Here is a 26,695-nt window from a genome sequence, read left to right on the forward strand (position 1 = left end):
AAGTAAAAGTAGAAATACCCCAGTGTAAATTGGGGTATTTCTACACACTCCTGCAACGTGGGTGTTGGTGACGGTTGGTGACACTCCATTACAAGTACTCCATTTATAATTTGATTTAAGTGAAATACATAACAGCCAAAGGGACCAAAAGTGAAAGAACGCTTATGCAAAATAGCCCCTTTCCAGCGCAGTACATTATTGTATTTCATTATCATTATATACAGTATGCATTTATGTGTTCACAGCATTTTAATCTTGTGGCTGCCCAAATATTATTTTAAGCAGTTACATACTGTTGTGTTGTAATGTAGAAAACACAGATTTTTTTAAGGTGATCACATATTTTGCATGAACAGTTTGACCTATAGCTGTCAAATAAATGCAGTGAAGTAAAAAGTACAACGTGCCAAGGTATAAAGTTGCACACACATCAGAATTATACTTATGTAAAGTACTTGATTAAATGCATTAAGTTATGTTCCACCACTGAGTGTAAACCTTTATTGGTAAAGAAACATTGACATTTAGACTTTACATTCTGTTTACAATACAACTGGTGGGATTTCTATAATTGTATATGTCAGCTGTAATGCTAATTCGGAAAGCTTACAGATGTGTGAATGTATATAAAGAATAACATGTCTATCCAATAACATCATGATTTTGGGAAAATATTCAGGTTTGAGTTGATGAAAATGCAGATGCTTTTGCATTTTTCCTTCTATGAGTCTGCTCTGCAGCTTGGCCAAGTCAGTGCAGACCTACTCCTAAAATGTAAAACATAGGCTACATTTGAAATAGACACAATGTCCATCAGAGCTAAGCTGCCCTTCCGATTGGTTCGTACAACTTATTCTTAACGTTGAGCTCACACACACAGGTAAGGTTTGTGCTTTAAGTGAAACAATGCACTCGACATATATCAAAAATGAGAGGCACAGACCAGAAAAACATGCTCTGCGTGAAAAGCAAGGAAAAGCAAGGGAATGGCATGTAGGGTCCCAAAGCAGCTGTGCAGGAAGAATACACCACAGCAAACATGACACCACCTAGCAAGTCAAATTCAAATGAAACTCTCTTTTAGGAGGACAGTAGTTGAGTATGCATACAAGTGCATGAATATATGCATGTATTTTATTAGTTTTTTTTTAAGTTGTATTTAATGTTGTCACCACTTTTCACGTTTACAAACTGATGGAAGTCTTTTATCTTGGAGAAGGTCAGTATTTAACACCCTAAAATAATCTCGTCATTCTGCTGTATCAAGGCCCATTAAAATGAAGTCAAGAAAAGGGCTGAACATAATGTCAAAGGTTGGAAATTTCCCTTCTCTCTGTCTCTGTATTATAGTCAGTCGCTTGCGCCACTTAGCGTCCTGTCAGGGAACACGCAAGGCGTGACAGGTGACGTTGCCTGTTTACAACTGCCAATGAACACGTGGCGCACGGAATCGTGAGCGCTCATTGGCTGACACGGCCGTAATGTGGGTGGAGACTGTCCGCTGAGGGACCAATAGCGTGTGGCATGTAAATTCCGTTTGAAAATTTCCCGGGAAATCTGAGTTTCGCGGGAGGGCTCTTGAGCGCGTAAACCGTATCCCTTCATTCATCAGGCCGTTTCCTGAAGCCATTTCTAGACGGGGGAAACGAGAGTTGCGCTACTTTTTAATCCGTTGCATCTGCCTAAATGCACTTTCTTAAGGAACAATACTTTGCAAAAGTCGATAAATCAGACTTTCATCTTCACTTCGGTCTGATTATTTTTGTCACCATTGCCGCGGATTAGCAGCCATACGGGCTTGAAAGTACAGAGACAAGAAAGGGGTTACCCCGAATACGCAAGATGAGAAGAGGGATCTCCTCGGCTCCGGACAAAGTGATTTTAGCGGGGGTTGGGGGCTCTCCTTTGGACAATAATATCATTTTAACTACTCTCACGGATCGTTTAAACCCCGGTCAATCCAACGCTACGTATATCCAAATAATAACCACCCCACCGCCTTGCAACGTTACACAGACATCAAATGTGTGTTTATCCGAGCCTCAGATAAACAACATTTACACAACTCCACAACAAGCTGCAGCAAACGGAGCAGGACAACGACCCGCTCTGGGGAGACCGCCGGTAATCTTCTATACCAGCTCGTTTCAACATGTTTGGCTTGCTACAACTAGCCACAAACACGACAAAATGTTAGCTTGCTAGGCTAGCCGAGCTTGTTGTTCGGGCAGCTAACGCTAGCTGCTTAGCCAGGGCATTCCCTCAACCTAGCGAGGTGGCTAACTAACTACCGCTAGCTAAGTTACCCAAGTGGGTTGGTTACATGGTATGTTGGCTGTAGGGGAGCAAACGTCGAGTTTAAGTGAGTTTTGCGTCCATAGAGACGTAGACATGTCACCTAGTAGCGTGCTATGCTAACTTCATGGTGCTTTTGAGTCCGCTTCACCCTTGCAGCCAGATGGAAATATTGGTAAGAGATGAGTAACGTTAGCGGTGGCCTAGTGGCTGCTGTTGGTGTCCTAATTTTGGGGGGTTGGGGGGATTGTTGAGCTGCTTGGCTCTTAGTTAGCTGTCTTTTAGCTTTCGAACAAGACACGAGTGGGTAAACTTGCAAATACATAGGCTTATACGTAGTTATAGCTTCACTTGAGTTTTGAAACTACTCGATAGATATGTCTCCCTGTCGCCTCTGAAGATGCAAGCCAACTTGGATGAAGCTCGAAAATGTGTTAGCTTTCCAGGCTAGTAGCAGTATAGATCATTACAGGACAACACTACTCGTTGTCGGCGTTGACCTTAATTTTGCACAAGTGTTTTTATGTCCCTCTTGTTTTGTTGTAAATAAAGTGTAACGCTACGGTGCCTTTTCTTGCCAAGTAAAGTGAAACTCGAGTTTGCTGCTGTAGAAGTGATTGCACGTTTCCTGTCTTCTCAACCTGCACAAACCACACTAAATAGTTTGAGCAGCATTTTAGGGTGTTGGTTTGTTCCTGGCTATTCATCTTTCATGAACTAAACCACCCTGTGTATCTCAGGCTGTAGCCATGACCAGGCAGGGGGTGAGGGGAGCTGCTTGCTGATATAAAATGGCTGACATTTTGACTGTCAACAGAGGGCATATTATTCTTTCTCAGACTTGGGCTGGATTAAGTTAGATAAAGTATTAAATATGGGGGTTTACTGTGCATAATATATATAATAGATCTGATTGTTAACTATTCCCTTGCACGTGGTTGAGAGAGGGGAATGCAGTACACCAGCACCCTGGTACTGGTGTGTTGCTTAGACAAAAACAGGATGGATTCAAGCCAACACAGAAGTCTAAGGGTTCCTTGGTTGAAGAGACTATTCACTAAGCCACCATGCCATGTTACAGTAATGATGACTAGAATACCAATTTAGGCTGGTGATGGGAAAAAAACCCCCCCACAGCAAATGTGGTTCAGAAATGGTTCAACTTCTACAGTATAAACGGTCTGGGATGTTGAACACAGTCTAAGTGGTATTAAACATGTAAAGTACTACACTGGTGAGGTGGCAGACATTTAAAATGGCTACCATTGCTGAAATAGTAGCTAATGAGCATGCACAACTTTGCCAAGCTACACCATACAATAGAAGAAATTGATTCTGACATGTTAGATATTGGCAACCTCTGACTTTGGACTAAAGATGAAGCTGGGCGTAGGTGGTTAAAATGCGAGATTATATCCATTAAGCTCCCAAAACAACTGTTCAGAAGGAGCGTTATTGTTTAAAGATGAAACATGGGTGAATAGGGTACAGAAAGTAAACTTGTACATTCATGGACAGTAGGTTGAGCTCTCTTATTGGTCACATCTAGTGTCTTGATTAATTATGGGAATTTCTGGTCTCTAAGTATACTTGTATTGGTTTCCTTTGGAATGACTGTGCGGCAGTGTGTTCGAACCCACTGATGTGACTCACGCTTTAGATATGTGGGTTTGTCTTGGCTAATATGTTCAGAGAAGAAGAAATCACAACCACTGGTTTTACGTAACATCATAAGACCAACAGAGTCTTTATTAAACTCTGGATTTTGGACGAAAAACATCTTGTCTTTGGAGCTATTTTTGACCGCTCCACCTCAGATGATGGCACAGCTGAAATGGAAAAGACAAAAGAATGGTGTCCTCTCAGATTCAAAGATCAGAAGGAACCTAAAACTGGAATTTGTTTAGCAAGTGCACTGTCTTTATCAATTTATAAACTTTTTCATTACTTATTAAATAATTCATTTGTATTTCTGTTGCTTTTACATGGTTGTGAATGCCTCAGAACACCAAAAATGACTGGAGACATATAAGATGAAAGTAGCGATGTATTTTGCTGCATCACCAATCATTTTTGGTGGCGTCAAAGATGAGATGCCTGCCACATTACCAAAATGTCCATATGTGCTGTTAATGGTATATTTTTGTCCCCCTAGGCAAAAAGGCGGTTGGCGCTCGATGATTCAGACCACCAGTACCAGTCGGAACCAACCAGGACTCCACGAGGCAGAGGAGGGGCCGCGGTGGCCAATGGGACACGGCTAAAGACTCCCAGAAGTAAGAAGCCCCCCGCCATCATGTTTGTACATGTCACCTATAATTTTACAGCACAGTAATCCAGGGTCATCCTGTGTGAGACACGGTTCACACCAAGTGTTATAAACAGGCATGGCCTTGATGCAGCAATTTCAAACTGTTAACAGAAATAAAAGATTCTCACTGGGCTGAACACATCGGACAGCGTGATGGTCGAGACATAATCATCAAGGGTTAAAGAACCACTTAATTCTCGCTCTAATGCAGTAGAGTTTAACTGAGCTCATGACCAGAGTTATCTCACAGATGTATGAGAACAATGAGCATTCAACATTCATTCAAAGCCATTTAAATGATAATAGTCTTGTCATTAAACAAAGCATTGAAATGTATCTACATGTGTTAGCACTTTGGACGTATTAGTAGTAGCATCAGCACACTCTTTTTTAGGATTACTTTGTGGCTTCAGTTTTCTTAATAGTAATTGCCACTGTGGTGTCTAAGTGATGTGCTAGATGACAAAATATAAAAGTTTGAGTTGTAATCCTTGTATTTTAACAGAGGAGGACATAGAGGAGCTGAAACGCAGAATGCACATATCAAAAAACATGAAGTTGCTTCAGTTCTTTTGCACGTGTGTCCTGCATATACACATTTAAAAAAAAAAAACAAACAAACAAAAAAAAAAAACATACTTTCTTCCTAATTGCTACCTGACTAATTCAAATGATAATCATACGATTGGGCTCAACCTATTGGAAAAAAATCAACAAGATGCCCTCTCGCGACGGACCGGCTTGATTTTCCGTTTACTCTTTGCATGCGTGTCCTGTACGTTCTACCGAAAGAGAATATCATTGGAATTTGAAATGCAAACAAAACCTGTTGCCGAGCTGTTGTGTTCCTGATGTATGGTCACTGCAGCAGTGTATTGTATCGTTGAGTCCAGCCATAGGATGTGTCGGAGGGTGAGACATGCTGTGGCCATGTGCTCCTAAAATGCCATAACCCTGTGATGAAAGTAACTGATGTTATTGATACTAAAACGTTTACAGCTGGTGATTATCAAAGTTCAAGTTAACTTCAACTTGTTGCTCGACCTGTAATGTAGCTTGTGAGTCGGTCTTCAAGAAAATCACACATTCCCAGCTGATGATGACTGATTGAGTCATTTGTCGCCAACATTTTCTGACTTTAAAAAAGTTGTTTTCCCTATATTGTAATGTACTTCAACTGTTAAACTATCAATATAGATCAGTACAAAACGCAACACCAGTGTGCCAAATGGACGACACACTTAATTTGGATGCATTGAAGGGTGGTTGTGTTTGTACTGTTGTGCATACTATTAACTTCTCCTGACACCTCTGCTGCTTTTTTGAAGTCAGGTTGAGTAAAGGAGTCTTGTGACAGGGTTGACGTTCCCTCATTATAGAAAAAAAACACAGTTTACTTGGGCTTCCTCTTACCAAGTAAAAACTGTAACTAGGAAGTTTTATGTTTTACTTCCCTAGCAAAAATTCAACATCAAGTCTAACCCTGAAATATATTTGTCCTTTCTCCTTCATTCCTCCTACTTTTCCTCCTCCATAGCACCCAAGTCTCCTCCTGAGAAGACTAGGTATGACACCTCCCTGGGCTTGTTGACAAAGAAGTTTGTGGACCTTCTTGCCCAGTCTTCTGATGGCGTCTTGGACCTCAACCTTGCCGCTGAAACCTTACAGGTAATTTCAGATCAGACAGAAAAAAAAACGCATGGTATATAGAAAAAGAAAGGGGGCGTTGGTGCATGCATTTCCCTTTTAAATCCTGTTAGAAATGCATCAGAAACTGGTGAACAATTCCAAGCATGGGCACGAAGAAATAAAAGGGAGGGTCGAGAAAATGGATGGGGGACATCTTAGGCAAATATATCTGCTGAAAGTACTGAAAAGGTTGTATATTTGTGTAAGGTTTTGTTAAATCAACCACTGAATGCGTAACTGATGCAACCTGTGTCCCTTACATCCAGGTACAGAAAAGGCGGCTGTATGATATCACCAATGTACTAGAAGGCATTCACCTCATCAAGAAGAAATCAAAGAACAACATACAGTGGATGTAAGTGGTCACGCTGCCTCACTCTATTAATCAAACACTTGTTTTTCACCTTTTTAAGAGTATATTTTATCTTACGTTTGGACCCCAGCACCCACTAACACTCTCTGTGACATTTGAGAACATAACGTGACATATTCCAGTTCTCTTGGTTTCTCCATGCCTCCTCCTCCTCCATCACGTGAGCTCTCTCGTTGCTTTGGAGTTAGAAACTTTTATAATCTCAGACTGGTTTTCGCATATAAACAGGTTTTAAAGTGGTCTTGGCTCGTAGAGCACGGGAGGGCAGGTGGATGCATGCAGACTGTTGCCACATCAAAGTATGAGGATACCTGACTGTGCTCCACTCTGTTCTGCACATTTAATTATACCCTCATTTGTTCAGTAATCACTCAGAGCACATGCAGTCTAGGAATAGGCCCGAAGCACCCGTGCTTACCACTTAAGGCCTACGAATGCATTTCGTGACCATTATTTCTATTGTGTGTGATTACATACTTTATTTCTGTTTTCTTTCAGTTAAGGCTCAGATTTTTCCTGTCAAGGATATAATGAAGTTTTCCTAAATTTAGATGAAATAAATTCAATCCTTATCAGTCACTAAACTTTGGAATATCCAGAGAGGAATTGTTGGTGTTAATCTGGTATCAAATGACTGTGAGAAAGCATCTAACAGCCAAAATATTTCAGATCGCTCTGATTCTAAGACAGACAAAACATTTTCAATACTCTGACCTTCTTCATTGTTGTGATTTGTAGTTCACTTGTGACTTACGGGAGATATTTGTAGGTTACAAAGTCAGTCCCTCTAGGATTTCACAAGCTTTTTTTTTGTTTTTAAAAATGCCTGATTTCATAGCAGGTCGTCTAAAAAACAACTGCTAGACATGTTGAAATTTCTTAGGTTTTTTTTGCAAATGAAAATCGCAATTTTTTTTTTCTTTTTTGGTATTTTTCATCAAAATTGAAGGCATCTTGTTCCAGTGAGAACAAAACTGCACTGTTCTGACTTTGCTATTTATACTACACTTGCATCACCACTAATCATGCAAATTACACTCACCTTGATTCTTTCAGCACTTGCAGTAGATCTGGGTGCAGCAGCCTGTGTCTCTGTGATGTGTCTGTTGTCCATGTTCACCTTTGGAACCAAAAGTAACCCTTCAGACATGGTACCTAGACCCTAGCGTTTCCACTGCAAACAGTACTCTTAAATGTGGGCGGGGTTGTTGTCACTCACTGCTCCGTCCAGCACTCACTGTATTCCTTTATCGGTCTGCACTTCGTTTATAGTCCACAGAACGGAGTTACACGCCGACATTTTCAGAACAAAATAAAACAGGCTGCAGGTAGAGTCTCTCATGATGTGATATTTAAAAATAGTGGGGTTGTGCATTTCCTTTGCTTTAGGATTAGAATATATGCTGTCCACATTCCATACAAAATTAGTATAGACTTTAAGATCCACTCATTACTAAAATGAGACAATAAAAGTAATGGTCAAAGTTGTCACATCAAAATTTAAGGTGTGCAGATGGATTCACATTGTCAACTCATACATTAATTAACATAACAAGTAAATGTTCCATCTTAAAAGTTGCTGGCAGATGGCCCAGAGAATTAATTTTTTTCCCCCAACTCCAGCTGCTGTGAGAGGCAGCAAAACATCCTTTAATTTTATAGTTATAGTTTACTAATATATGTTAAACTCTCCACAGTATGAACAGTGGTTACATGAGCCTCAAAACCAGCCACAACTCAGCCCTGAGCAGAGTGACCGTCTGCTATTGATCAATCAACGGACTGCAGTGTTCACAGCTCCACCTTTTAGTACCAGATCTGTGTGCTAGGTACCCCAACAGAGGGGGGACCAAAAATGGGGACGGTACAGAACTATTCCATCGGTACCATCCACAACTTTTCACAGTGGAAATGGGGGAAAAAAGCATACAGCACTGAACTGTACCGTACTACTGGTGGAAACGATGCTGTAGTGCAAAACAGTTCACCCCTGCTTTTGTGTAGAACATCAGGGAGTTGCCTTGTATAATGTTGGCAGTATTTTTTGCTGGTGAATGAAAGACATTTGTGTAGCACATCTTTGCATCTTCACAACCAGAAACAAGGAAGTGAGTTTGGTGACGTCATGTGGGTGACTGCTTTGACTGAGGAAACTACAATGAGTGATCAGATTTGTGGAACAGATTGTAAAACGGTCGCACAGAATTCACAGGGATTGTTTGAATTTACATTAATTGGGTGGCTGCTTGTTGACAATCTTCTGCATCTGATGATATCCTCTGCAGTATCTGCTCTTAAGCGAAAATGCCACATAAGTTTTGAAATACAAAAACACAGGCCACCAAAATATGTCAGTTAAAAGAAAACTGTGATTAGACACATTTTTCCACTGTTTAAGCTGCTGTATCAAATATTTGAAGCCAGTAAGAGAGTAATATAACAGCAAGTGAAGCTCCTGAGTCAATACTAAATCTATTTTAATTCACTCTTTTCACTCTTCACTCCCTCACAGGGGCTGTAGTCTGTTGGAGGTAGAGGGGGCACTGAGCCAGAGACAGAGGCTAACAGCGGAAGTTTCGGCACTGGGAGAAGAAGAGCAGAGGCTCGAACAACTCATCCAGAGATGCACCCTGGATATGAGACACATGAGCGAGCAGCAGAGCAACCAGAAATATCCTTTTGTTGTTCGTCGACATGTCATCCAGAAGTAAAATGATTCACAGCGACTTTATTTTAGTTTTGAAACATCATGTAAATAAGTTCTTAGTTTCTTTTGATTTTTTTCTTACAAATCATCTTATCTTTTACACGTATGCCACATAAAGTAGATTGGTTTTACATTATGTTGCCTGAAATGTTAAAATACATCTAACTGTAGATGCATGGTACAACAATCACTTCAGCAGTTCTGAGGTTTGCATATTCATCAATGTTTAGCTTTAACATGCAGTGTCATTGTAGAGTTATTTCCTTAACCTTTCATCTCCACATATGCCTATGTAACATACCAAGACATCAAACAGATAGGAACCCTCAGAGACCAGACTGTTATCGTCGTCAAAGCTCCCACAGATACCAAACTAGAAGTGCCAGACCCTGATGAGGTATGTGTACAAGCACAAAAACACACTTGGCTGGATCTGTCATTTTTGTCCAGATGACAAAACTTGTGCTTCTTGCTCACTTGTCATCTGACCTATGACTTGTATTTCCCTTTAAAGAAACAGTTTGCAGAGACACTCCAAATCTATCTAGTCACTTGTTGATCAACATGGCATTTCATCTGACATTAATGCTGTGGTGGTTGGAGTTGGGTTCAGTGACCCCTCTGCAGCTGGTGTTGCTGATTTGTTTTACGAGGCATTTGGGGATGACAGTGACGAAGAGTACTTTCACAACTGCCCTGTTTGGTTCGGTTCAATCAAATTCAAGTTCATTTGCTCCCTAAGTGCAGTTCGTTTGGGCAGGTGTGAACACAGCAATCGCACTTGGGTGCTCACCAAAACAACTGGACTGAGACCTTCTTGAAGAGGTGGTCACGTTAAGGTTATAAACAATCTCTGGATCGGTTTGTTGGTGGTGAGAACAAATTCCGACCTCGATCTGAATCAAATGCAGTCACATGACACATTGTTGTACTGCCTTAATATGGGCATGAAACCAATGCATCAAAACATTGTTTTCTAGTTGGAGCCGCTCCTTGTTTTCAAACTGTATGGTTAGCCCAGAATGAACAATGCAAGCACTATAGTACACGATGACCACACTAAAATCAACCTGCGTAGTTATCCCTCCATTGTGACATTAGAAAGTGTCACATTTGTCTTGCAAGTGTACTCTTCTTCAACGTTTTGTTTACTTCCTGGATTTTTCCCACATGGAAAGTCTGAGCAATAAAGAGCACCTTTATCGCAAAGGCATTTTATCTGGTCCGCTTGTAAATGCTGCCGTGAGAACACAAACCAACTCTAGGACATTATGCAACTTTGTAACAAAAACAGTCCCTGATTCTGACCAAAGCAAGACAACTCTAGGTCTGAAAGCACCCGAAAGCAGTGTGATGGTCTATAGCAAAAGTGAAGTGTATCAGTTTGCCCCGAGATAGCCGTTTATTAGGTAAACCACTAAATGTATATACTCCAGTACTTCTGGTGTGAACTCACAAGTTGAGGGCGTATGGAAAGGAGGCTGAATTTTGTTTTTAATCTTTTAATCAAGTCTTTTTATCCTTCTTATTAAGTGCAGTCAACAAATTGTTTTGTCTCTGCAGAGTTTGTCCGTCCATCTGACCAGCACCAAGGGTCCTATAGAAGTCCTGCTGTGCCCAGATGAGGAGAACGACCCCAGAAGTCCTGTAAAAAACGGCAGCATGGACATCAATGGGAACTCGCCTTTCCTCAAAGTCCTTCAAGGTTTGTCCCAGATAGACAAAGGTGTGCAGCAGTTTTTAACGTGAAGAGACATGACTTTCTCTTTGAAGATAAGAAACACATCTTGCACCGTTTAAATAAATGCTTTGCTGTGCTCTACCAGGGCTGAACGTGCCCCTAATGTTAAATTAGGAGGTGGACATGGGAGAGATGAATGAGTTAGACGCACATTATTTAGGAAATGAAAACGAAAATTTATCTCTTTTTACCTCTCTCCATATTTCTCTATTAGCTACAACCCACAAATAGTCAGGTGTGGTTTTTATGACTGGTGTGTGGTGTGGCTCTCTCCTCGCCTGAAGTCTCATTTGATTGAGTGAACTTTTGTATTTGCCCCTGAATGCAGGATGAGTCATCAAACATTTAAAATCATTTTACAAGAAAAGAAAAGACAGGGATGTTGATGTAAAAATAGAACAAGAGATAAATGATCAGTTAACACAGGGACACAAGATTAAAACTGGGAAAATGTAGTTCTCATTTCACCAGGTCTTTTAGCTCAAAGCACAGCTGAGACTGATGGGAATTAGGTCATTAGTTTATGATGTACTCCATTTTGTCATGGACTGCATCACTTTGGACATGTGGAAAATTAAACTGCTCGTAGTGCCAGATGAGAAGTTTCAGGATTGATCGTCACTAGGTGTAATGATTTGCTCAGACTGATTGGCAATGCCATTACTGTGGCTGAAAAGTGTTATGATTTTTTTTAGACTGCAGTACAAACAAAGATGTCTACAATGTTGAAACAATTCCCACGGCTTATTAAGACTAGCATAGCAAAGCTGACAGTGCAACACTTAGCTAAATTGGTACAAGAATAAACATTGGTTTAGGTGACACGCTCCCACGCACCTGGCCAGATATAAGTTTTGTTCTGTAAACTTGCTTGTGTCCATGCAACTTGTGGTTCCAAGCCCCGATTCACTGCTACTTCAGCCATGTAAACATATTTAAAATCAAAGAAAATAAAGTTTTGCTTTTGATTAGATTTCAATTTGGTCCCCAGTGCAACAAGCAGACTCCTTAACTTGTGCAATGCGGAGACTTTGCCCTAATGTCCTGCATCACACAGAGTGTTGCGTGCCTGATGCTTGTTCTTGTCAGCCTGCATTGTGTCACTTTTTGGACAAGTTAGCAAAATTGTTACCAAAAAAGGTTGTTTATGAATGTAATATTTGCCTTAACCCCAAGGTTAAACCTACAGGAGGACCTTACACCTAACTCTGATATCATTGATTTGCAAAGATGCACAAAGATGTTTGTTGTACCCGATATTAGCGTTGTACATGGCATCAATAGATGTCCAAACAGGCTTAAAAGGCAGACTTATAATTTCCGTGTACATAGGTGTGAGAGCAATTATACAAAAAATAAAATGGAATATTGTATGCCTTCATGTTTGACATTCGTCAATTAAAGTGATATCATAATGTATGCATGTATTATTTAGCCTAGTTTGCCTAAAAAAAGAACCACGTTTAGAGGGAGTCCTGTGCAACAAACACCATCACACTGGTCAACATGGCTGCTCATTTGGCCCACAGTGTGTGGTTATGGTTCCTTTGCAATGCAGAGATACTAACAAGGCGATTACATGTTCTTTCACAGGTCCTGCCTGCATGGCCACTTCCTCCATCCCCTCCCTGGCTCCACCTTCCTCTTCCTCAGCAGTCTCCGTCACTACTCTCTCCCCCATCTCGTCCCCTTACACCAGTCTTCTCCAGCAGACAGAAGACCAGATCCCTTCGGCCCTAGGGCCTTTCTTAAACCTGGGGCCTCCTCTTCTGGACCAAGACGACTACCTTTTAGGTTTGGGAGATGACCAGGGAATCAGCGACTTGTTTGACGCCTGTGACTTTGATAAAATGCCCACTGTCGGCCTGGATGATTTCCTGTGCAGCTAGCATTAGGTAATAGAGATTCAGATGAGGTGCATGGGAGAGATGGAGAATCATTGAGGGGTTTGATGCCTGTGACTGACCGTGTAGTTAGAAGAAGCCAATTCTAAATAGATGGAAGGGAATCATTGAGGGCTTTCTTTTTTTAGTCCCAGTGGGACTAAATGACGTGTTCCTTTTGTGGTGTGAGAGATAAAAGGCCTTGCATGATTTCACACAAAGACACGACTGGTCAGTGTGAAGACATATCCATTACTCTTTGTCTCAGGCTATGTAAGGCCTCCAGTGTAGCTGGGCGTTGGAGGACATCTGAAAGCCTTTGCTACCTGTTTGGGTGAGAATAAATGGGGACAGGAAGGATATCAACCTCTCTGTATGATGCAACGTTCACGTCACTTGTACAGAGACCAACAAAGACAGAAGAGCTCAGATGAAGCCACCCCCACAACACCTGGCATTAACTCACATCGTGGTTGGGTTTAGCATAAAATCCAAGTGTTGGTGCACCTGAGATGCACAGATATGATCACCCAAAAAAAGACACCAGTCCAATGTTCAAGAGTAAGGATCTTTCAAATCTGAGAAGAAGATGCAACTGTGTTTTGGCAAGGAAAGGGCCAGGTTGATCTGTGTATTCCCAGTGATGCATTTTCTTGTTGGGTGCCAAAATTCATCCAGATGTGTTAATGCCAAGTGCTGTGGGGACTGAGGAGGTCCTTAATGATCGCATTCTGTTACACCAATGATCTGTGATTGAAGGCTTACACTGCTGACTGTTAAGAAGGCATTTTGTGTGTTCAAATGTAGAACATTTTAGAAACTAAAATGAATATTAAAAGAAGACAGGGCAATTTTGACACACAGCATTCATGACCACAGTTGTTATCCTATGGTTAGGTTAGTCAGGCTGAGGTTCTGGTCATCTGTCTTGTCTCTGTGCCCGCTCAGACACTTGTCAGGTTACGTACTGTGTTAGAGTGTGAGTATTTTGTACATTTAAGCACTAGACGTTTTGAGAGCAGCAGGGATGTTCATGTGTACATGATGGTAATAATCCATTTATATAGGCGAAATGGAAATGAAATTACATCAGTCTACTCTGAGAGCTGGGACACATGCCACATGCCTCTTTGACCGCCTGGAAAACGTGAGGTTGGGTGTTGGGTTTTGCTCTGTGCTAACTTTCATGGGCGCAGGGGCAGGTTGCGCCAAAAGTTACTAAACAACCATTGCCTCCTTACCAGAAACCCCAAGTTCGAAGCTGATCTTTTTTTCAGATGTTTTCCAGGTGTGTATGTTGTCCATGGGACAGATGTCGAGCAGGCACCTGGGAGTACTTGTGAGCAAATGCCTCTCGCTTTTGGGTGCGCTTTTTGCACGTCTAGACTGACGACAATAAATTTGAAGATGCAAAAAAGGTGGCATGTGTACTTGCCCTAAATGCTCTTAAAGGAGACACATGTACACTATGTTTTTAATTGTACAAAATACTCACAGCATGCCTGTGTAATTTGATCCCCTCGCACACAATTTGTCTTTCTCGCACTATATCGGCCATATTTAAAAAGGATTTAGTTGGTGCATTTCAAAAGGGACCTTTATTATCTATTTACCTGATTCGCCTGTTAGCTAATGATCAAGTGGGCAACATCAAACTATACAAGTAATATAAAATTATAGTTTGAATATGAAGGTGTTCAACATGGGAACAGATATTGTGATGTTTAACTTCACACAACCCATGTGCACACAAAACAAGCCATCATACCTGGGCAATGTGGGGTTAAACAAAAACCTGTCCGGCTCCTTAGCACACACGATATGCGTACTTGAATATCATCTCTAAGTCATACACTCATTGATAGTCGTGAAATCAGGACCCAGACTTCCACTCTCTTGCTGCTTTTTGCCTGTCCCCCTCCGCCTCCATCAGCAGAAGCTGCCATAACCAAACTTACCCGAATGCCTCCTCACTTAGACTGTGTGCTGTGAAATTATACTGTGGTTTGAGCTAATCAGTAAACTTTGGCTTTGACCCAATTATGGATACACACTGCCCACTCAGTGTGTGCTGAAGGCAGTGTAGGAGACAGGATAGGCGCGTATTCGTCTTTTTAGGTCTAATAAGTGTTGAATTTTAATGGATTTTAATATTGTAGAATTAACTAATGATATCACGGTCACCTAAGCAACAAGGGACCAGATAGCCACTAATTTAGGCTTCAGCATGTAATGAAGGGCTTTTTCCTCCCCTCCATAAACAGGATGTTTAAAAAAACAAGCAAAAGGACTAAAAATGACAAATAGACGTCTTTTTATGAATTGAGCAAATTCAGTGCAACAAGCCGTGATTCACACTAGGCTTGGTGATAATGTTGTGGAAGGCCACTGAGGCTTAAAACAGTGGTTAATCAAGAAAAGCCAGCTGGAGGACTTGATGAACTTTAGGGCTGTCGGGCTGTGTTTAGTTTTGGTATTTGAAACACCATTGCTCTTCACTTCTAATAGCTTCCTGTGTTCGATGACATCCCTGATAATACCGAAACGCAAACATCTCGTCTGAAACCCCCTGGCTTTTAATCTCGAGAAACCTGCGGCTGCAGGTGAAATTGCTGCTGTTAGTGTAAACTTTTCCCTGACCTGATTGATGTGCGCTTGAGTAATTGCGTGTGCAGCATGTGTGAGTAATGTCAAAGATCAAGCTTGCTAGAAGAGTAAGCCTGCCATGTGTAAATTGATGTACAGTTTTCTAAATTTTTCAGTGCACAAGGTACTGTAGGCTACCTCTCACTTAATGTTGGACAATAGTAGTAGGGCATAGAGGTAAATGCCATAGTGTGTATGAGTCTTTGAATTCCCCTTTTGTCATAGAAATTACCCATGTATTATTTAGATGTGATGTTGGATAATACATCGCACTTTTCTCTTTTAATGTGTGCGAGATTCCACTTACTCCCTAATATAACGAGTTTGCCTTTGCTCTTAAACCAGTCTCATGCTGTTGCATCTTGAATTTAACCATGGGGTGCGCATGTGATAGGTAGAAAAGCAGATACATTGCAATATCGCAATTTTTTTCGGTTTTCAAATTTTTCCCTTTTAAGTTATTTAGTTATTTTGTTGTCTTTTTGTTGTGAAATGCAGAGCATCTCTTAGACTCAACTCACATGCAGTCACTCTTTCACAGTTAGCCTGTATGCCCTTTATTGGCCATAAGGAGACGTTGCTATGTCTGTATACACCACTGAACCAGGATCAGTGACTCGTGTCCTCTGCTGAAGTGTGTAGGGGGCGTTTGCTTCTGTGACACCGTGTGTCCGTTTTATTTTTGGAATGATGTGAGGCAGTCTGACACTTTTTTTTTCTGCCAATTTCTTTTTCACCGAGAGTATTGAAGTGTGTTGAAGCATCTTTTTGACTATGTAAAATCAAACCACAATTGATAACCTGAACTTCACCCATTCAGCTGAGGAGAAACAGTTTCTTAGTCAGCATAATTTAGCGTAATTAGTGCTGCTATTGTAAGTAAACGTTAAATTTGACTTAAATGCACAGAAATGCTCAGATTGACAGAACACAATTTCCCTGTAGGCATATTTATATCAGTGTATTTTATATGTATTTATGGAAAAACCAAGCTCAATATTTTTCCCCCATTTGGTTCACTAAACCACAGTTGTGCTATTTTCTAAGACCATTTACATAGCTGATTATATTTTCCTCCATCTATTTCAAGCGACCGGAATCTGGTCACGATATTTTATCCACTTTTACATGATGGAAACATGATTTTTTGGAAAGACTGTACCTTTTCATGGGTTTCTAATGGAATGTTGAAGATTTTATTGCACCGCTTTAGCTCGTGTCATTGCCAGTGAGTCTGAAAAATGTATTACGGGCGACTTAAAATGACAGCTCCTTCATTTCTAATGCGTGATTCTGATGTGTGATTAGACCTTACAGAAAAGTATCATTAGGCTAAATGTGGTGTTAACTATAGTGAGGATTAAACCGGCACTGTTGTTCCTGCTATTTTCCTATGGTTATTCTTAAGCTGTTACCAAATACAATATACTGATCAATAAATATACTGTAATGGTTATGTGAAAAGTAAACTATTTCATAGGAAAGAATTGACTGTAAAATTATGATATATTGCTGCCTCTTTCCAGAGGCCAGAGAAAAAAAAAGAGCTGTAATGTCACAACGCAATTTGAACGCATGGGTGAAAGTATCGGTGTGCTGTTGAATGTTTAAGGTAAACTAATTTGATGTTATTGATGTGTGTTATTCAGTTATACAGGTTTCTTTAACATCTGTCAAATGAGGAATATGAGTTGTATTTGTTTGGGGGGGAGGGATAAATGGATTTGTTTTTGTACTCTGGGTGTTTGTAATTCAAAATTTGAATAAAGGCAATATGAATATGGAAATGTTTTGTGTTTTGTGTCTTCAGGGATGACTTTTTGCACTGTAGTACAAGTTAAGTACATGGCAAATGTAAAAGACTGGGGACATATGGGCTTCTGTAGACATATCAGCAACTTAAAAAGCATATTAAAACAGAGAAAAAAAATAAACCTATATTTTATACAAACCAGGCATCACTTAGCTTTATAATATGCCTCATTTTACGTGAGTAAAACATGGGCTCAACTTATGAATGACTAACTCCTTTTGCGTAAAATTCCCACGTGTCTTTTGTCCCTCTTTACCTTCCGTAGCTACGCACAACTATGGCGCTCTGAGAGTTGTGACAACTGTTTTGGTGGTGTAAACAATACATTTTCTCATTTCTAAAACACTCTTTCCTCGGAATTTATATTTATCTGAACTACCACCCACTTTGCGACACAGGTAAGGGATGTATACGGTATCTTATGAGGTCTGCCTGTCCAAAACAAGTGCACGTGGGTAGTGGCTAGCTAATGATGCTAGTTGAGCTGCTAGCTAGCTTACCCATGTTACCCAGCAAAATAACACTACAGGTTGCTAGGTGTCTGTCAAATTATACGTTTTACCAGGTGTTTCTCATTAGTTTAAGTCTGTGTTAATGTTAATCACCTAGCGTGTGCATGCAGTCGGGTTTTAGGTAAAAACCTGGTGAAAATACAGACCTACATCAGGCTGGTAACGATAGTTTACTACAACGTTAACGTAGCTGTTATTTAATTAACAGATAATATGATTAACGATAGTGTTACTGATAATTATGTAGATAACTTCTCATTTAATGTCAACAGCAGCAGCGTATGAGACAGGAGGTTATTGGGAACACTAACTAACTCTTATACTAGGTAGTTAGAGAGCAAAATTAAGTTTATATGACAAACCAAGTGAGGGAGTAATTATATTTAAGTGGTTTTCAGTGGTTATGTTTTCACTATGTTAACGTAAGTCCAGCAAAATAAATGAATGCCAATAAACTTTATAAAATAATCGTCTCAGCAGCTGGGATGTTGACCTGCTTACGTAGCTAGCTATCCCTGTCTTTCCCTAGCTTCATCAATTTTTGTGGCATATTTTCAATCAAAGATGAATTCAGCTGAATGATGAAACATATTTCTACAGCTACAACAATTACAAAGCACCAACTAAGAGAGGGGACAGTTGAAAAGAAAAGCTAAAAGCCTCTTAACTTGCTAAAATTGGTCTTAATGACAACATTTATGTTAGAATTTTAACTGTCTCTGTAAATGGGATAACCTAATTAATTCAGGTGTGTCAGTGGCCACAGGTGCTCTGCTCTGATCATCATGATGTCAGTTTCATTGATCATGTAGGTAATGTATTCTCTTTAGTTTCAGTAGGATTTAAAAAATGGAATGTTATATGAATTTAACATGTCCTACCTTACAAAATTATGCTGATATCACCATCGTAAAATCATAAGCAGCAACACCAGAAATCTAAATCCAAACATATGGCCAAATATTGCAATATATATCTGGAGTCATCAGGCTCAGGCATTATTAGCATGACTACCACCAGTATCTAGGAACCTCTACAAAACACCATAAGGAGGCAGCATGCTACCAAAAAACTATCATTGTGCATCTCAGTTTTAGTCATAAGTTTGAATTATGCCAGGTTACTGTGTCGTAAGTGTCCCCTTATTATCAAAAATAATGAATTTATATATTGTAGATAACCCACTCAACCATAGTTTGTTCATACCTGTGTGTTGTTTTACTGTGTTTACGTTTGTTCATACTTTTATACTCTTAGTTTTTTATTATAGTTCTAGTTTTTATCCTTATCCTCCTTATTGCTGCTGGACTGACAGTCACCAACAAAGTTTTGTTGTTGTTTTTTTTTTTTTTGTTTACAATGACAATAAAGTCATTTCAGTGTTTTTTCAAGCAGAAAATGCAACAAAATTCAATGTTTTCAGCTTCTCAGATGTGAAGATTTGTCCTTCTTCCTTTGCGTATAGGTAACCTTCAGTAAATATCTTTGGGCTTTGGACTGGTGGTCAGACAAAACAGAGCACTTGATGACATTACCTTGGTTATCAGAAAACACTGATGGCCATTTTTCACTGTGCTCTGACATTTTATTAGCCAAACAACTAATTAATTAACCCACAAAATAATCAACCAACTAATAATTATACACATAAATAATCATTATTTGTACTATGCCAACCTGCTGTGGTGATGTAATATCTTTTCATTTAATTTACCTTTCTCACAGCAGACGTTTTGACTTGTCATAGTAGGAAAAGCAGAGGCCACTAACGATAACTCTGTTCTGTTTTAGTGTTGCAGTGAGAGTAAACAGTGAGGAAGCATGCACAATAACAGGAACCTGAAATCAAAACAGCTTAATGGAATTCAGTCATTATTGATGTGATATGTCAAAATGTTTTCTGTACAAATTGCCTTTCCTGCTCCTAGTTAGTCTGAAGCTTTTCAACATTCATGCTTGCTTTCAGCAGTTCAATGGCACCATCACGTCATACATTATCTTATCCCGTTGCCCAAAGTTTTGACATAAACGAAGAGATAATCAATGGAATTCCCATTTGTTTTTTATTTTTTATTCTATTTTATTACATTACTGTGATTTATGTAATAACAGGGAAAAATTATCTGGCCATCATAAATAATTTTCACCATCCGGGGTCTACCACTGACAGGTCTGCACTATATGTGAGACAGTCCTTATAATAATGCTGTGTTGACCAAGGCTCTGTCTGTTTTTCAGACCATCATGCCGTCCGCCTGTGACTCTCTGATTGAAGACATCGAGGACATGGTGTCCTCTAGTGACCCCACTCCTCACGAGAGACAGTCTGCCAGAAAGAGTATCATACCAAGGTCCAGGAAGAAAAAAGAGCTTCTGAGCCACGAGGAGCTCCAAGCTGACAGGTATGTCAAATGTTTGATATAGTAGTACAGTAGTTCAGCATGTGAGTGAGTTTATTGGGATATTGCCAGCACACAGTGTGTTTTAGGCCGATGGTGGGCAAGTAAATGCTTTATTCCCTGTTAGTCATCTAGAAGTTGTAAAACAAAGAGTCCAAATAACTGCAGCTTTTATAACCAGTCTGTATTCACATCAAAATTTTCAGTTAATCAAATGGATTGTGATACATAGGGATGTCACGATTATAGATTTTCTTGGTACGATTATTGTCAGAGAAATAATCACGGTTTTACGATTATCACGATTATTATGCATTAATTAATTAATAATCACATGAACACTCCTTATAGATCTTTAAGTTTCATTTATTTCCATGCCAACATAACAAAAATAATATAGCAACAAAGAAAAGTAACCAAAAAGTAGTGTGCGGACTCTACTTTTACTACATGCCTCTTTGTGGTCCAGCAGTCTAAGTTTTTTCTAGGATGTGCGTGTCTTTTTGTTCTCTTTAAATTACAATTACACAAATAAATTGAGAGCATATCTCGTGCAGTGTTAATAATAAATGAAACAGACATCGTGCTGGAAGGACAAGTCCAACATTTACTCAACACAGATGGGAGGAAGCAAAAGGAGGTAATACTAATGCTAAATGTTCACTGACTGAGGACCTTGAGAAGACATTATGTATATCTTCCACATTGCACACTAACACTGAAACAGTCTGACGACTAAAAAAAGGATTTGAACTTGTAACAGTCGAATATATGAAATGTGCCTTTAACATGGTGTATACTGTGTCGCCTAGCAGCAACGTCATCAAGCAGCGCCTGTTATGATTTGAGTCTGTTGAGCGCACCCAACGCTGGTCGGACGTATACTTATGAGCTCCAACACAACAGTGGTGGTTATAAGTACGTGTGGCGACTATTTTGTTCATGTATGAAATTGTAGTAGCCGTACAACCGGGCTTGGTAAGCTTGGAATGTTTTTAAGTTGATGTAAAAATAAACGACGAGCATTTGTGAAATCCCGCACTTGTGAGTTTCGTGAGTTTCTGCCTGTCGTCTCACTCCAAAGAGCTACACGGACCCAAAACCATTACAACCTCACGCTGTGTGCACACAAACTGCAAAACTATCCATCAAAAAAGTTTTTGAGACGTGCCTTAGCTTGTCACATTGCACTGTAAGCCCAACTCGTATCATACCACTACACCATTAATTGCAAATGACACGCTAACATATAATTTTCAATTCAATGTTACATTAGATAAATTGAGATTGACGTATTTTTAACCCAGTTATTGTGCATTTACCTTTACTTGCGCATGTAAAGCTGGGCTCGCGGTTAATAGTGAAATCAAGTAATCTTGACATCCCTAGTGATACATGTGTGGGATATGTGACTATAATATTTTGGTAATTCCTTATTAACACTGAATATGTCAGTTTAGTCAAAGAAGTATAAAAGTAAAGCACTGCAGAACTTCATTTTTATAATTGTGCTTCATGCAGCTTTTGTACATACTGTACAGGAGAAGCTGTATACAACATTCAGAACATATCTATGATACAGAACCCATGCCAGGTTTGCCTGCACATGGCTCTAAACATTGAGATGGCTGAACAGGAGGCTAGCAGCTAAAAGTGCAAACAGTGCTAACAGTTGCTATAGTGCTGACAGAGCTAACCCTGTTATTGCGGGGGTGACCTGGTGGGTGCTTGTTAAGCTTGTGCTGCGATGCCTTTCTGTCACAGTGTGTCAGGATGCGGTTATAAGTGTTAACCATAATAGGAGCACAGTGCAGAGCAATGGCGATTAGCTGGTCAATGGGATACACGCACAGACTCACATGCACTAATATGCACGTGTGGCCGGACCATCTACCACAACAGATCACAGAGAAGCTCACATTCCCTGCTCGGGACGCCATTACTTGACTATATCTTAACATATCAAATAGTTGTTTGCTGCTTTATTGAGGCTTTGAATATCGTATACAGCTCCTTAATGAATTTTTTTAATGTGGAAAAGAAGGACAGTAACTTTTCTTTTACAAGTGTAGTTTGATACACTTGGTCCGGACCAAGGAAAAAATGATACTAGTGTTGACTTTTAGTTGTGGTCAGTTTTCATGCGCACACAGTTATGTACCAGGATATGTAAATACAAAGTCATAAGGGCTGACAGGTAGCTCATTCATTGGGCAGATATGGTGACTGCCATCTTGTATCATCAGCACTACATGGATCTGTTGGAGGAATCTGTGAGAGTCAGCAAGTTATACAGTGTTTTACTGCTGCTTGTTTATATTTAACTTCTTTAGTGACACAAAGATCTCATGAAGAAAGAACAGATTGTGACCACTGGACCTCACATGTCATGAATAATGATGGAAAAGTAAAAACAGGACACAAGAGGCTTCTCAAAGTAATATTACAGAGTTCAAATTATTTTATTTTATTAAAATTGTAGATAAACTATATTATTTTTACTTTTCAGGGAAAATCCCAAATGTGATATCACAACCACTATCACAAAATCCTGTGATTTGTCTGCTTTGCATTCATATAACAAACGGATCACTCCAGAGCCTGCATGGAGGCGGTCTCAGTCTCAGTCTCAGTCTCAGTCTAAAGTTGATCTTTTGGTCACTGTTTTGTAGCAGATTCATAAAACAACATTAGCTTTAGATTTTATTTTTTTGTTTTCATCTCAATAAGAACACATTTGATTTTTGTTCATTTTCAGTGTGATCCCTGGCACCCAAAAAATCTGGATGAAAACGTGGGGCTGCAGTCATAACAACTCAGATGGAGAGTACATGGCCGGACAGCTGGCTGCCAGCGGATACAAGATGACAGGTAAGAGATTTAATTGTGGTGGTTTATAATAAGGAGGTCAGTGAATAATAACACAAATCAGAATAACAACACCAAATATTCTTAGAATAATACTAAGAGGGAAGGGTGGATATACTTCAGACTGATGGACTGAAGGTAAGTAAATGAGGGAACAGCTTAAATGGTAGAATTGTGTAGTCATTTTTGTATTAAATCTTTTTTGTATCAGATGTCATTATTACTATTAAACACAAGGGGGCAGTCTTGCTTTATAAGTAAGCTATATCCTGTGTGTTATTCCAGTGGGAGATGTTGAATTGAGCTTTAGGCTGTGTGCTGCCCTCAACAAACTCAACCAAACAAATGAGTTTGGTTAAAAATACTTAATGTGAGGGTGTGGATGATGTTTGAAATCCAATCCTTATAAACTAGGAGGAATTTGTCCCATACTTGAGAGGAAAGGTTCAAGAGGTCCACTGAGAACCAGTCTTACCTGAGAGGACTGATGATATGGTGCAGTTGAGACACTGATACAGTTGGGAACAACAATAGACTATAGTGTGACTGCATGCCACCATGGCTGGTTAACACATAAAGCTGACAAGCATCTTTTACATCTTACTTTTCAACTAGACACATTAAGCAGAATATGACTTAAGTAGGTGCCTGGCTTTTTTTCCTGCAAAACTGTTTGGTGAAGCTGAAAAACCTTTGTTACATCATCAAGCGCCTTTGGCTTTCACAGTGCAGAGTACAAATACATTTGCTGGTATCTGATAACTGAACTTATACGGTCATTCATGAGGCTTTTTTTTTTTTTTTTACGTTGATGCGGTACCAGTATGCATCTAGTTTTCACCAGTGGGGTTTAGCTGACACATAGCAACAGGAAGGAAGAGTGCAGCCAACTAGGTCCTCAAGTAACAAAGGACCAAATGTGAAAATTCCACTTGGCAACACTTGCGGACTTACTGGTAGAGTCTGCTCTCTATTCAAGAACCAAGCCAAAGCCTTCTTGTAGTGTGTGTAAATATACAGTAGGCTGTTCTTTCATCCATTCTGTAAAGCCTGGTGAAGGCCCTGTGCCAAAACGTGTTGGTGTTTGTCAGATAGTGTAACGGAGTTGTTATTTCACATATTCAAGAATCTTTGTTGTTTTTGCTTCAGGAGATGGATGTTTTAAGCCTTTACGTAAACACTGATTGTCACATTGTTGAATCTAGTGGAAACAGTTCTATGTAAATATTGAAAAAGGAGAATCTGCTCCCTTAATTAAGTCATCACAGCAGTCAATGTGTGTTATTACAGATATTAACATTGTTTTATCAAAGGGATAATGATATTTAAAATACAACAAGTCCTACAAGTTAAACGGCAAAATATATTTTCTGATCTGATGCAGGGCGCCGTCATTTGCCAGTGCCTTCCGAAACCATTAGCAGTAACTGATTGGAAAATAAATCTGCTCTATAACCTGACATTGCTATAGTTATTAGTTAACACTTTTTTAGGCAAAAACAACTTGGTAAGGAAGAGAGAGACGCTGGTCTGAGTTAAATTACTACTTTGCCTTGGTTAGGAGATGTTCTCTATCATTTTTAGGTCATCAGGAGTTTAAACGTTTTGTCCTGACAGATTTATGCGTCTGAAAATGCATCATTGTTGACAGGTCTCAGATTGTTGAAAAAAAATTTGACTTGAACTTTAGTGCTACCCTTCATCTTAAATTTGCATGTCTTTTGCATGGGGGCCAGACATATTATAGCCTAGATTACCAGAGGTCTTTCATGCGGCATTAACTGTATGTGTGTGTGTGTGTGTGCGCGCACAGGTGAAAGAGACTGACAGACAAAGCAGGGTGTGACAAAGATAGATGATCTATGTTATTTCTGCATGTCTGTGTTGGGTTGTCAGTTGAAAATTATCTTAAGATAGTCAAGCAGTTTCCCTGTGTTTGCGTGCGTGTGTGTGATCCCATGTGTGTAATGAAGAACACAAAGTTCTTTTGCCAAGTTACGTGTTATTAGTTGTTTAGTGCCTACATGTGTGCAGAGTGAGTGTTTGTATTGCATTATGTGTCTTTCTTTGTGCACTAGCTCTTCTCATCTGTGTGTGTATAAGGGAGACACACACACACACACACACACACCCACACAGAAGAAGAGAGAGTTAATATTAACCCCTCGGGCGTTTCTCTCACCATGGGGTCTCCACAGCCATAGAGGGACATTAATCACACACTTCAAAAATGCAGATGTACTCTCTCACTCTCTTGCTCACATACACACACACACATACACACACACACACACACACACACACATGAAACACAATTTACTCATGAACACAGACCAATGGTTTCCCCCTCATCTGGTAGTTTAGACCCTTGATCTCTTTATCTTTTCCACCTTTCTTTGTTTTAAGCGCTCTCTCTGTCCCTTGAGCGAGGGCATACACATCCAAACCAGGGCTGCGTATCGGCAAGATGGCAAAAGTATAGGCATCACGATACAGGGATTACGATCCTATATATTGTGATACCATACGCCAGGCAATATATTGCAGTGTTTTTTGATTGGATTTTAAGACACACCACCATATGCATAAAATCTGAGTCAAAAAAGCTCACTTTTTACGGAGTCAGAACAGTGGGATCTGCATTTATATTTATCACTGTCCCTGTAAAACACCAGCGATATGCTGTTATGCTGGAGTGGAAGAGTCACCTGCATTTATATTTGTCACAATCCCTGTAACACGTTAGCGATATGTTGTTTCCTGGGTTTCGAGTCATAAGGCTAAGATAGATTTTAACACTGCTCTGTGGCATTCAGGGATTTGAACACAACACAAAATAAACCACTGCTAGGAATCTTTGTGTGTAGACCATTAATTAAAAACTGACACTGTTTTGAGAATCAGTGCAGTGTCACAAAACATAATGTCTCAATACTCAGGTGTATTGATATTTTCTTACACCCCTAGATACAACCTGTGTCACTTGACACTAGAGCAGAGCCTGTGTTAAAGCTTGATATTCAGTGTGCTAATTGTCTTACACTATATCTGTTTCTATAATGTCATTCAGTGTAGCAGTGGTAATTGTCTCACAGGAAGTGAGTGTAGCGAATACTTGTTTATAGTTACAGAGTTGTTTTGTATTCCCACCGTGATGTCTGTATGAGAAATATCTGCCTGTGTCAGAATATGATTACAGTACTGCGGCTTCTTTGGTTGTCTGAAGGTCCTCAGCAGATAAAGACACATTTCAAGTTGGTGTAATGGAATCCACTCTGAGGTAATAAGGTTAAAACATGCTGTTATGGATATTGAATTTTTCTTATCTCTGGATTAGGTTTGTTTTTGTGTCCTTTTCTTCTCCTTAAAGTAGGGCCGTGCAGTGACCACACAGAGAGCCTGGTTCCAGTGTTCAGATAATATTACTGCAGTTTAATTCCATTACCTTTCAGCTCAGT

General features: G+C 39.8%; 2 protein-coding genes across 3 annotated transcripts in view; both read left to right on the top strand.

The window, feature by feature from the left end:
- The first annotated feature begins 1,585 nt into the window (after window positions 1-1,585).
- On the top strand, window positions 1,586-17,426 carry LOC126391156 (transcription factor E2F3-like). 2 transcript variants are annotated; one of them, XM_050045681.1, is made up of 8 exons: window positions 1,586-2,124; window positions 4,451-4,571; window positions 6,144-6,274; window positions 6,562-6,650; window positions 9,181-9,339; window positions 9,658-9,772; window positions 10,939-11,080; window positions 12,710-17,426. In XM_050045681.1, the coding sequence occupies exons 1-8, from the start codon at window positions 1,843-1,845 to the stop codon at window positions 13,003-13,005; spliced, it is 1,335 nt and encodes a 444-aa protein (XP_049901638.1). In that variant the 5' UTR covers window positions 1,586-1,842; the 3' UTR covers window positions 13,006-17,426. The 2 variants fall into 2 exon arrangements, with proteins under 2 accessions (XP_049901638.1, XP_049901639.1); XM_050045682.1 differs by lacking the exon at window positions 1,586-2,124 and adding an exon at window positions 2,175-2,470.
- Window positions 17,427-17,714: 288 nt separating this feature from the next.
- The window catches only part of cdkal1 (CDK5 regulatory subunit associated protein 1-like 1), a 295,150-nt gene continuing 286,169 nt past the window's right edge, over window positions 17,715-26,695 (top strand). Inside the window, exons 1-3 of the mRNA XM_050045680.1 lie at window positions 17,715-17,856; window positions 20,209-20,372; window positions 23,128-23,240. Coding sequence (XP_049901637.1) covers window positions 20,215-20,372; window positions 23,128-23,240 — 271 coding nt within the window. The 5' untranslated portion in view covers window positions 17,715-17,856; window positions 20,209-20,214. The remainder of the gene's footprint in view (window positions 17,857-20,208; window positions 20,373-23,127; window positions 23,241-26,695) is intronic.

This window comes from Epinephelus moara, chromosome 6 (genome assembly GCF_006386435.1).
Source record: "Epinephelus moara isolate mb chromosome 6, YSFRI_EMoa_1.0, whole genome shotgun sequence".
In the NCBI taxonomy this organism is placed as follows: domain Eukaryota; kingdom Metazoa; phylum Chordata; class Actinopteri; order Perciformes; family Serranidae; genus Epinephelus; species Epinephelus moara.

Excerpts from the sequence above, each read along its gene's own strand:
- LOC126391156 (XM_050045681.1), top strand. The coding sequence starts at position 1,843 with ATGAGAAGAGGGATCTCCTCGGCTCCGGACAAAGTGATTTTAGCGGGG. Across the intron at positions 4,572-6,143 it reads ACGGCTAAAGACTCCCAGAA|CACCCAAGTCTCCTCCTGAG; the intron begins GTAAGAAGCCCC and ends CCTCCTCCATAG. Across the intron at positions 9,773-10,938 it reads AAGTGCCAGACCCTGATGAG|AGTTTGTCCGTCCATCTGAC; the intron begins GTATGTGTACAA and ends TTGTCTCTGCAG.